General features: G+C 46.1%; 2 protein-coding genes across 5 annotated transcripts in view; one reads left to right on the top strand and one right to left on the bottom strand.

Annotated features, from left to right (window-relative positions):
* Positions 1-12,156, bottom strand: part of NIP7 (nucleolar pre-rRNA processing protein NIP7) — a 71,392-nt gene that overhangs the window by 40,690 nt on the left and 18,546 nt on the right. The window contains exon 5 of one of the 3 annotated variants that reach the window (XM_051847246.2): positions 8,347-9,208. The exons of the other annotated variants lie outside the window; for them this stretch is intronic. Coding sequence (XP_051703206.1) covers positions 9,161-9,208 — 48 coding nt within the window. The 3' untranslated portion in view covers positions 8,347-9,160. Of the gene's footprint in view, positions 1-8,346; positions 9,209-12,156 lie in introns of those variants that run through there. 3 annotated transcript variants of the gene reach the window in all.
* TERF2 (telomeric repeat binding factor 2) overlaps positions 1-12,156 on the top strand; it is a 33,448-nt gene that overhangs the window by 14,306 nt on the left and 6,986 nt on the right. For both annotated transcript variants that reach the window (XM_008257547.4, XM_002711661.4), the window contains exons 4-7: positions 943-1,029; positions 2,045-2,191; positions 5,329-5,435; positions 8,140-8,532. In XM_008257547.4, the coding sequence (XP_008255769.2) occupies positions 943-1,029; positions 2,045-2,191; positions 5,329-5,435; positions 8,140-8,532 (734 nt within the window). The remainder of the gene's footprint in view (positions 1-942; positions 1,030-2,044; positions 2,192-5,328; positions 5,436-8,139; positions 8,533-12,156) is intronic.

Below are 12,156 nucleotides of genomic sequence, written 5' to 3'. Positions count from 1 at the left end.
TTTTTTTTTTTTTTTTTTTTTTTTTTTTTTTTTGACAGGCAGAGTGGACAGTGAGAGAGAGAGACAGAGAGAGAAAGGTCTTCCTTTTTGCCGCTGGTTCACCCTCCAATGGCCGCCGCTGCAGCCGGCGCACCGCGCTGATCCTGGCAGGAGCCAGGATCCAGGTGCTTTTCCTGGTCTCCCATGGGGTGCAGGGCCCAAGCACCTGGGCCATCCTCCACTGCACTCCCTGGCCATAGCAGAGAGCTGGCCTGGAAGAGGGGCAACCGGGACAGAATCCGGCGCCCCGACCGGGACTAGAACCCGGTGTGCCGGCGCCGCAAGGTGGAGGATTAGCCTATTGAGCCACGGCGCCGGCCTCCCAGCACATTTTAACTAAAGTTGCCAGCTAGGGTTTATGGTATAGAGGCTTGTCTTTTCATTTTCCCATAGAATTGACCCCAGGCCTTTCCTGAATGGAACTAGCAGATCCTGTGGTCAGCAGATCACTTGTTTGTTTTTCCTGCTCACAGCGTATCCTCCTTCCCCCACCCCTCACCCCTTACTTGAAAGCTCTACAGCGGAACCAGTTGTTCTGGGGACCTGAGATTACAGGGCCCTAAAATGACTCCTGTCCATTATGTCTTGCCTTAGGCCCCATTCAAATTGATTAAATGGTCTATAATCCAGGGGATCAGACTTTGCTATATCAGCCATTTTAAAAAAAATGCACTGTTAACACAGAACAGTGACCACCTTACAGACTGAAACAGCTAACACTTGTTCATGATGCTTAAACAGTAATTGTTACGTTTTAAGTACAGGAATTCGACATACTGTGAAAAAGTTCTTGGGTCCCTGAGACTCAGCTTGGCTTTTTAATAGAGTATTGTGATGTTTGATATTTTGATTATACCTGTTATTACAAAAGTAAAAAAAAAAAGGTTTTTCCTCCTTTTGTAGGCTGTCATTATTTGTATCAAGAACAAAGAATTTGAAAAGGCTTCAAAAATTTTGAAAAAACATATGTCTAAGGACCCCACAACTCAGGTAAGTTTGTTATCTTTTTACTCCCATGACTGAAATCCATCTCACTGCTTTTTCTGAAGAATCAGGGAATGGATTCTTTGTGTGGAGGTTATCTAATATGCCACTCCTACAGCATGCTGCATTTTATATCCATGATAACTCACTGTAAGATTGAATTTTTATGATTTACTTTTCATTAAGCAAATTTACATCAGCCATTTATTTATTTGCCTTATTTCTGTTCAGTTTGTGATAGAACATTTGTGTTAACTGTCCGTACTATGTCTGAACCTAACAAGTTTTGTTAATACTTCTACCCTGTTTATGTACACACCGATCCTGCAAACTTGAGATACTGCTTTCATGAGGACTTAACCCTTGTTTCCTGGTGTCAGAAGTCCAGTGGGTCCCCTGTTCTTATTCTTCTTTTCACACTTGATCTTAGCCAAAAGGCCGAGAAGCGATATTCTTCTTTTCAATATAAATTTAAACTTTATTTTTTGGAAAGGTAATATGCCTACATAATACAACATTCAAAGGAATAAGCAAAGATTTCAGTGAAAATTCTCTCGTCTTTGACCCTTACCTATTTTGTTCCCATCAGAAGCAATAATGTCATTTCTTTCTTTTATCTTTCCAGTAATATTCTATGCATATGCAAACAAATAGGAGTGTGTGTGTTTGTGTGTATACACGAGTACACATAGATCTATTTTCTCTTTTCTTCAAATTCACATATGTGACAGTATATTCTATACACTGATCTGAACATATATTAAATTGCTTTTTCTTTTTAACCTCCTGTATCTTGGAGATCATCCTCTTAGCACATAAAGACTCCCTTACCCCTTTTTTATAGCTGCAGAGTAACCCACTGTGGCTGAACTCTAATCTGTTGTGCTGGGCTTCCCTTCATATACGTGTCCCAGTGATGTCACTGCCAGATGCTGCAGTGTTCGGTCACACTCATCATCACTGAACTTCTACTGGATTTTTCTCTTCCTTTATGTGGTACAAATGCCGATCTTCTGTGTAGAAGATGAAAAATGATCTCCTGAACATTATTCGAGAAAAGAACGTGGCCCACCCTGTAATCCAGAACTTTTCCTATGAGACCTTCCAACAGAAGATGCTGCGCTTCCTGGAGAGCCACCTGGACGACACAGAGCCCTACCTCCTCACGGTGTGCCTTGACCCTTGTTTCCTCTCATGACTGACTGCCCTCTGAGGATGTGCAAGCACTTAGAAAATAGGAAGTGCAAAGACTTAATGTGTGAAAAACACTTTGGATTATATGCACTGTCCTCCGTAATTAAATATCTTAAAAATAAAAAAGCATAGGAGCTCTCTCTCACCTCCCATTTTTACCTCTTTCACATGTGATTAATTTATTGTGGTTGGAGTGGAACGTTCATACATAGTTGTGGTTCCCAAGGGAGGTGAAATTTGAGCTAAGTGGTATGGTAAATGTGGCAGAATTGGGTTGTTAATAGAAGAAGCTTGGTGTGCACGTGGGAGACCCTGATAAACGGCCTGGCCCAGCCCTAACCATTGAGGTCACCTGGCGAGTGAATCAGATAAAAATAGGCCAAATCAAGACCTTTAGTTGACCAATGAGATAAAGAATGGAAGCTGTGAGGTTCAGGACAGCACTAGAAAGAACCCAGGCTGTCCTAGGTAGTGGATCTGCTGAGGGAACATGAGTGAGTTGTTTTTTAACATACAAGGGTTTTTTTTTTTTTTTTTTTTTTTTTTTTTTTTTTTTTTTTGACAGGCAGAGTGGACAGTGAGAGAGAGAGACAGAGAGAAAGGTCTTCCTTTGCCATTGGTTCACCCTCCAATGGCCGCCGTGGCCGGTGTGCTGCAACCGACGCACCGCGCTGATCTGATGGCAGGAGCCAGGTACTTATCCTGGTCTCCCATGGGGTGCAGGGCCCAAGCACTTGGGCCATCCTCCACTGCACTCCCTGGCCACAGCAGAGAGCTGGCCTGGAAGAGGGGCAATCGGGACTAGAACCCGGTGTGCCGGCGCCGCAAGGCGGAGGATTAGCCTAGTGAGCCGCGGCACCGGCCTAACATACAAGTTTTGAGAATGTTGAAATTTCCTAACAGTAGACCTGCCAGGCCCATATTCAGATAGTATTAATCATTGATCCTAACAGTGGTTTGGCAAATTTCAAGTTACTTAAAAAAAAAATGATTTATCTATTTATTTGAAAGGCAGAGTTACAGAGAAGCAGAGGCAAAGAGAGAGGGAGATCTTCCATCCACTGGTTCACTCCCAAGATAGCCACAACGGCTAGAGCTGTGCCATTCTGAAGCCAGGAGCTTCTTCTGGGTCTCCCCCGTGGGTACAGGACCCCAAGAACTTGAGCCATCTTCTACTACTATCCCAGGCCATGGCAGAGAGCTGGATCGGAAGTGGAGCAGCTGGGACTCGAACTGGTGCCCATATGAGATGCTGGCACTGCAGACAGCGGCTTTACCCGCTACACTACAGCGCCAGCCCCTCAAATTACTTTTAACACAGGTAATTTAGGACGTTCAGAGAACAAGAGTCAGGACACTTGATTCTGACCTGGGATCCTTTTATTGACATTTCAGGTAACTGGGAAAGATCCTGCCACTGTCTGTGAGGCTAGAACTCTGGGCTTTTAAAGCAGCACACCTGGGCCAGTGTTGTGTAGCAGGTTAAACTGGCAGCCATATTGGTGCCACTTTGAATCCTGGTTCTTCTGCCACTTTTTTTTTTCCCAATATTTATATTTTGAAATTTATTTGAAAGGTAGAGTTACAGGGACAGAGTGGCGGGGGAGAGACAGAGACAGAGAGCGAGAACGAGAGATCTTCCATCTGGTGGTTTATTCTCCAGATGGCCACAACAGCTGGGGCTGGGTCAGGCCAAACCCAGGAGTCAGGAACTTCCTCCAGGTCTCCCACATGGGTGCAGGGGCCCAAGAACCTGGGCCATCGTCTACAGCTTTCCCAGGCCATCAACAGGAAACAGGATCAGAAGTGGAGCAGGGGACCCGTGCTGTGGCATAATAGGTTAAGCCTCTACGGTGCTGGCATCCCTATGGGTGCCACTTTGAGTCCCAGGTACTCCACTTTCGATCCAGCTCTCTGCTTATGGCCTGGGAAAGCAGCAGAAGATGGTCCAAATGCTTGGGCCCCTGTACCCATTTGGGAGACCCAGAAGAAGCTTCTGGCTCCTGGCTTCAGATCAGCCCAGCTCTGCCATTGTGGCCATTTGGGGAGTGAACCAGCGGAAAAAAGACTTCTTTCTCTGTCTCTCCCTCTCTCTCTGTGACTCTGCCTCTCAAAAAAATAAAATAAAGAAGTGGAGGAACCAGGATGTGAGATGCTAGCACTGAAGGTGGTAGATTACCTGCTATGCCATAGCGTGTGCCCCCCCCCCATGCCAGCTGCTCTATTTCTGATTCAAGTCCCTGCTTGTGGCCTGGGAAAGCATTGGAAGATGCCAGATGCTTGGGCCCTGCCACCCACATGGCAGACTGGAATAGAGTTCCTGCCTCCTGGCTTCAGCCTGGCCCAGCCTCGGCCACTGTGACCATTTGGGAGGCAAACCAGTGAATGGAAGATCTCTCTCTCTCTCTCTTTCCTCTCTTTGTAGCTGCGGCTTTCAGATAAGTAAATAAATCTTTAGGAAAGAAAAAAAAATAACTCACATGTTACAGAGAAAAGTTCCTGAAACTGAGTAACACTGGACTGACTGGGAAATGTGTAAAATTTAAATCAGGGGGAGACAGATGAACAGCTGGAGTTGAACTACTAGTCCACTCAGGGCTTTCTGTGTCAGGATTTTTAAACAGTTACTAATGAAGTAAAACATACTTGTCAAAATACAGTTGTAAAAAAATTCCAAATGCCAACTAAAAGACATTAGTATAAATATTTATTAATTATCTTAAATTAAAAAAAAATTGGACTTTTGTACATGACCCCATAGGTGTACTTGAGAGTCAAAAACTGATTATTAGGGCTGAGACTGGAAGGGTGGAGAGGTGTGGAGTACAGTCATGTCATTAATTGGTATTAAAAGATGAGAGAGTTCTTCCAATGTCAAAATAGTTAGTACCACTCAAGTTGTGAGCCATTTTTGGAGGTGCTCTGTGTTTTCTGAGGAAAAAAACAAGTTACAGATGATTCTTACAAGGTCTCTCCCATTTCATGTTCTTGTCCAGTATATGCCTAGATTGGATTTGTAAGTGAACTTGTTTGCATATTGAGTCATAGTGATTACAGAGAATTAACAAAGTCCTGTGTCTTCTCTTCCTAATGACATCATGTGTTTCCCAGATGGCCAAAAAGGCTTTGAAATCTCAGTCTGCTGCCTCGAGTACAGTGAAGGAAGACAAACAGCCAGCACCAGAGCCTGTGGCAAAGCCCCCAAGAGAACCAGCAAGGTGAGGGCGAATGTCCTCCTGTGTTCTTAGGTAAAACACTGAGCAGGATCTATTCCTCTGGGTGATTTTTTTGGGAAAAAAAAAAAATCTTATTTTGCAATGTATTTAAAATGCACAGTAACAAAGAGAGATATTGAGGGAGACCAAGAACTTCTCTGCACTGGTTTACTGTCCAAATGCCCACAATTGCCTGGCCAGGGCCAGGCTGAAGCCGGGGGGGCCCAGGACTCCATCCAGGTCTCATATGGGTGACAAGGACCCAACCAATTGGACCATCATCTGCTACCACCCAGGCGCAGTAGCAGGAAGCTGGATTAGAAGTAGAGGTGGGATTTGATCCCAGGCACTCCAATATGGGATGCAGGTGTCCAAAGTGGTGGCTTTACCTGCTGCAATATACTGCCTGTCCCTACTCTTGTTGATTTGATACTAACATGTTACTGAGTTTCTTGTGCAAAGCACTGTGGGAAATGGTGGGCACACCCTAGGAAAATGAGAATATTGCAGATGGGATATCTTGGGTTCCTATCATAAGCTCTTTATTGGCTTATCCTTCATAGAAGATTCTACCTCCATTTTGCTCTCCTTGCTTGCCCATATCTACTTGGTACTTCCATGTGGATACATAATCTTTTAATGCATCCAGGAAGCAGTGTTCAGATGTGTGATCAAGATTCCAAGACCAGTAGCTAAAGTGGGGCGTTACAAGTCTAGATGCCTCTGTGGGCCTGGTAAGAAGTGTAAGGAGCAAAGCAGGTGTGGGATGAAACAGCTGAGAACATGGGACTGGTGACCAGAGATGCAGGCTTTTCAGCTTCTTATGAGTGATACTCTGAGGAAATGACCAAGCATGTCCAGACTTCCATTGTTCAAGTTTTGTGTGAGATGTCCAGGTTTATGATATGAGACTTCTCAATTTTGAATGGTGGCAATTCATTAGGAAAAAAAAAAAAACAACACATGTGGTTAGGCAACAAGGCACCTCTATCAGCTGGATTTGGCTTGTATGCTCCTCTCCTGATAGTTTTGACATTAAGCATGCTAGCTGTTCCAAATGATAGGTGAACTTTATTTTGAAAAGGCAGTTTCTTGGGGCCAGCATTGTGCCACAGCGGGTTAAAGCCCCAGTGTGCAGTGCCGGCATCCCATATGGGCACTGGTTCAAGTCCCAGCTACTTTTGATCTAGCTCCCTGCTAATGTTCCTGAGAAAGCAGCAGAAGATGGCCCAAATGCTTGGGCCCCTGCACCCACTTGGGAGACCCAGAAAAAGCTCCAGGCTCCTGGCTTTAGATTGGCCCAGCTCTGGCTGATTTGGGGAGTGATCCAGCAGATGAAGACTGACCGTGCGCTCTCTTTCTTTCTCTCTCTACCTCTCTCTGTAACTCTTTCAAGTAAATAAAATAAATCTTTTTTAAAAAAAAAGATTCAGGCCTGCGCCGCGGCTCACTAGGCTAATCCTCCGCCTTGCGGCGCCGGCACACCGGGTTCTAGTCCCGGTCGGGGCACCAGATTCTGTCCCGGTTGCCCCTCTTCCAGGCCAGCTCTCTGCTGTGGCCAGGGAGTGCCGTGGAGGATGGCCCAAGTGCTTGGGCCCTGCACCCCATGGGAGACCAGGATGAGTACCTGGCTCCTGCCATCGGATCAGTGCGGTGCGCCGGCCGCAGTGCACCGGCCGCGGCGGCCATTGGAGGGTGAACCAATGACAAAAGGAAGACCTTTCTCTCTGTCTCTTCACTGTCCACTCTGCCTGTCAAAAAATTTTTTAAAAAAAATCAAAGATCATATAAATTTAAAAATAAATAAATAAAAGAAAAGGTGGTTTCTCATTGTGGAGGAGAAAGGAGCAGAGTGGAGACCAGTCTTTGTCTTCTCACATGAGAGTTGGAGTGGAATGGCTAGAAAAGGCTAGACCTGCAGGTGAGATTGCTGGTTGATCACTTGATGGCCCAGGTGGGCGCCATCCAGAGTTCTCACATGATGGGAAGACAGAAAGTGCTTTAGTCCATACACACTTCAAGTTCTGGATAGCACAACGGCTTCTGGAGGGAGCCTTTACGGAGTTCCTTTAAGATTTTCTTACTTGGATTTTAAACTCCATAATCCAACTTATCTATTGTATTTAAAGTGTTTATTTGCACTCATTATAAATAAGAGCTATTATGAATAAAGGCAGTGTGAAGCCACCCCCCCCCACAGTGTCTCTCACTTCTCTCTTTTTTTTTTTTTTTTTTTTTTTTTTGACAGGCAGAGTGGACAGTGAGAGAGACAGAGAGAGAAAGGTCTTCCTTTGCCGTTGGTTCACCCTCCAATGGCCGCCGCTGCAGCCGGCGCACCGCGCTGATCTGATGGCAGGAGCCAGGATCCAGGTGCTTTTCCTGGTCTCCCATGGGGTGCAGGGCCCAAGCACCTGGGCCATCCTCCACTGCACTCCCTGGCCATAGCAGAGAGCTGGCCTGGAAGAGGGGCAACCGGGACAGAATCCGGCGCCCCGACCGGGACTAGAACCCGGTGTGCCGGCGCCGCAAGGTGGAGGATTAGCCTATTGAGCCACGGCGCCGGCTACTTCTCTCTCTTTAAAATGGGGTGTGCTCAACTGAAGGATTCCTCTTGTTCATTGAAGTTGACCCTGCAGAGAAGCTGTGGCTCTTTGGCTGAACATCAGCAATGGTGAAACTGACCCTTACATATTTCCTTTATTTGCAGGCAGCTACAGAACACACCAACCACCATTGGAATCACAACTCTGAAGGCAGCTTTCAAGGCTCTGTCTGGTGCACAGGATTCTGATGCCGCCTTCTCAAAATTGGACCAGAAAGATTTGGTACTTCCAAATCAAGTGACCCCACCATCACCAGCCCTCAAAAACAAGAGACCAAGAAAAGATGAAAATGAAAGTTCAGCCCCTGCTGAGGGCGAGGGCAGCTCAGAACTGCAGCCCAAGAGCAAGCGCATGACGATAAGCAGATTGATTTTGGAAGAGGACAGCCAGAGTACTGAGCCGAGCACAGGCCTCACCTCCTCCCAGGAGGCTGTTCCTGCATCACCACCCAAGCCCACGGCTCTCAACCAACCCCGCCCCAGGGAGAAGAATTCCAAGTATGAAGAACTTATTTGTAGCAGTTTTCAGGCTTGGTGGTCCTGGTTGGGCCTGGTATTACTTCTGTGAATGAAGTAACTCAGCTAAGTTACCACCAAGGCTTGCTCAGACTGCTAGAATGCGACTTGGGAGCGGGGCGTGACGCCGTAGCCACATCCCTTCAGTTCTAAAGCCCCACATGAGGCTTCCAAGCATTGCACTAGGGCAGGAGTGAGGATGGACAGGTTTCAGAGCCTCCTACTCATCGATGCTTTCATTTTTAGCAAACATCTGAGTGTCTTGACTATAATTATTAGTCTTGTTTGTTAAAAGAAGTTTATTTGAATTGGGTCGTTACGCCTTGATCCCTAAAAGTGACTGATGAATATTTCTAGCTTTGTACCTTTTGTGAGCATTTGAGACTGGGCAAATTCAGTACATATTTGCTAATCTCCCACATTGAGCTAGGTGCTCTGGGGCGGTGGTTAGGATCGTGTTGCTCCCCATCGTGACTCCCAGCCTGGCGTTTGAGTTTTGCTGTCCTTTGTGCCCTGTGTGGATCCTCCTTCCAGGCAAACTGGTCTGCTTGCTCTCTCTGGAACACACTGTGTTTGTTTCTGCCACTCTACTTCCACTTCTTCTCATTCCTCACAGTGAACTGGCATCCCTCCATTGCTTGTCTGAATCCCATTCGTCCTTCAGAGGGAGAAGAAACCATTGTTGATTAAGTGCTTCCTGGGGCCAAGCACTTTGCTGTAAAATCTCACTGAATCTACATTCCTCACTCGGTGAGGTGATACATTAACCCACTGTGTAGATGAGGAAGGAGGAAGGCTCAGAACAGTTCTTAGCTCACTCAAAAGTGACAAGGATGAGCTTTGGGATTTTTTTAAGTCAAGTCAGTCTTGACAGAAAAGCCTACGTCCTATATGCCATGTATACCAAGTTGCCTCTTAAAATTCTGCCTCCTCCATGAACTCTTCCCTGTTCACCCCTGCTGAAATGATCCACCTTGCTGACCTCCCAAAGCCATTGCCATCTCTACCACTGCTCTGTGTTGTAGTTGTTTGGGGACCTGTGCTCTGCATGCATTGTACAAGGTGCTCCAGAGGGCTGTGGCATCAGGACAGTGATTTATACTTGGGCACAAATCTGTACTGGGAGTGCTCAGCTTGTATTTGGAAGTCAGTCACAGCTGATGGGCCGCAGACGCAGCTCCACACGTGCTTCCCGTTTGGTGCATGATTTAATTTACTCCGCAGCAGCCCTATGGAGTGTAGGTGTTATCCCATGAACAGGTGAGGAAATGCGAGGGTGCTAGACTACAGTGGTTTTGTAAATGGGAGGATTTGTGAAAGTTCCTGATACACCCACCTCTCATATGTCAAGGTTTGAAGTGTAACAGGTACTCTGATGCAGGGGTTGGCAAAGCATGGCCCTTGGGCCAAGTCTGCCCACTGCCTATCTGTGTAAATAAAGTTTGAGTGGAACACAGCCACACCCATCAGTTACACATTGTCCATGGCTGCTTTCCGCACTGACCATGAGTGGAGTGGTGGCGACAGAGACAGTAGGGCTTGCAAAGCTGCAGATACTATTTGGTCCTTTACAGAAAAAAGGGGTCCCTGACTTCAACTCTTAGAGGAGGAATGTGAGGGGCCCTCGGAGCTGGGGGAGAAGAGCTGTGCCGGCGCAGCAGTTTAGTGAAGCAAAGGTCACAGAGGAGCAATACTGAGTAGGTCATCAAGCATGGCGGGGTTCCGGGCAGTGGATCGCCTGCCATATGAGTGTGAGAAAGCCTGGTGTACTACCTGTAGTCTGTGTGATGGAAGAATGCAGTGCATGGGTGAGGAAGAACAGTCTGGATGGGTCTGTGGGCCAGATCTCGAGTTTCTATTGCAGTCGGTCAGGCCAAGGTGCTCAAACTGGGCTTTGTGTCACAAATACCTGTGGAATTGTGGGGGAAAAAGTCCCCATGCTCCTGACCACTGAATTTGAAGAGGCAGAAGAATGTAATCTGCTTTTGTGACCTTGCTCCAGATAATTCTAATACAATTAATTGGAGGCCTGATGAGACAGCCCCAAGGGCTCCTGGACAGGCACTGAGTATGCTGGAGATGGCCTTGGTAAGCAGGGAAGGCGTGAGGAAGCCCGGCGATCTGGAAGGCAGTCAGGGGCAATCACTGGGGGCAGGGCTTTGGCTCCTAGGCTTTGTCTCAGTAGTACCTTGCATGTAGCAAGGTAACCAAATATGATTCTTGTTCTTGCAATGTAAGGGGTGACACCCAAACTTTGTAAAAGGCCAGCAGAGGTATTGTAGGCCACATAATTTCTCCATCTTATGTTTTTTTGCACTTTTTAAAAATGTAAAGACCTTTAGCCCATCAATGTCACATAAAGCCAGCAGCCAGACTAGTTAGCTGGCTCCTGGTAGACTCCTGCTCATGGAGTTCTCACTTTGCAAGTGAGCAACTTAAAGATCATAAAGTGGCCCGAGTTGCCTGGGCCCACAGAACCACCAACAGTTAATAGGCCTAATCTCAGCCCCTTCCACCCAAGAACTGTCAACAAGAAATCATTGTCTGAAACACTTCAAGCGACTACCAGGACAGTTGTATAGGAATAATGCCCATAAGCAGGGATGCGGCCTGTGAAGACAACAGCTGCACACTGGCTTGAAGTCAGTTTTATGCCAGCACTGAGCCAAGCACAGAGAAAACTGTAGCCCCTCTGACTTTTTGTTGACAGTAATATTCAGAGGAAGAAAAACCTTATGTAATTCTTTCCCTGTGTTATTAACAAATTTATTTCAGGAGTTTGGGTCATATGATCCGATTTAAAAACAAAGGAGAGTCCACCATTTGTCTTCTAACAGTTGGTTAAATAACTTAATAAAAACGAAACTCAAAGGAATTTTTCCAAACCTATGTACTTATCAGCCAACTGCTTTCATTAGTTATTTGCAAAATTACCAGAGTGTTAAAAATTGTTTCTTTTCATGTAGAAGAACAGATTTGTCCATTGTCTTGGTCAGCTTGTACAAGTTATTTACATATGTTTTCAGAACTCTTAATTCAGACATTTCTGTTTGTTTTGTAAGCGATGTTTTCATTTTCTGAGGCCAGTCAGGTAACAAAGTTGATTAGAAGAGGCAAATCAGTTTTCATTTACTTTGGGTTTGGGTTTATTTTTCAGTTGGGGGACTTTCCTTGGGCTATACCCAAGTACTTAACATCTCAGGCTCAGAGGAAGGATTCTTGCTTATTTAATCCTTGATGTTGTAACGCCTGTGTGGTGCTTGGACAATCCCATTATTGCCTTACTTACTGTTAGGGGGTGTGTGACTGCGCTGGGTGTTGGGTAGCAAATGAAGATTTGGTCCCTGCCTTTAAGAAGCTCATGGTTGGGGCACATTGTGAAATGCTTCTTTATTGAGTGGATGCCTGTGCCACAGCATAGAGGACTAGGGACTTTGTGTTGGGGTTGGTAGTAAGAGGAAGCTTTGTTGAGAGATGGCCTTGGAGGATGGCTAGGATTTGGGCAGGGAAGGGACTCCCAGGTAAAGGGAACAGGACACACAGAGCAGGAAAGTGCAGAGCTTATAGGAGGAAGAAGAGCAGTGGTGCTGTGTGTGCGTGCGTTTG

This window comes from Oryctolagus cuniculus, chromosome 18 (genome assembly GCF_964237555.1).
Source record: "Oryctolagus cuniculus chromosome 18, mOryCun1.1, whole genome shotgun sequence".
Classification (NCBI taxonomy): domain Eukaryota; kingdom Metazoa; phylum Chordata; class Mammalia; order Lagomorpha; family Leporidae; genus Oryctolagus; species Oryctolagus cuniculus.
This window is presented reverse-complemented; position numbering and strand designations above follow the sequence as displayed.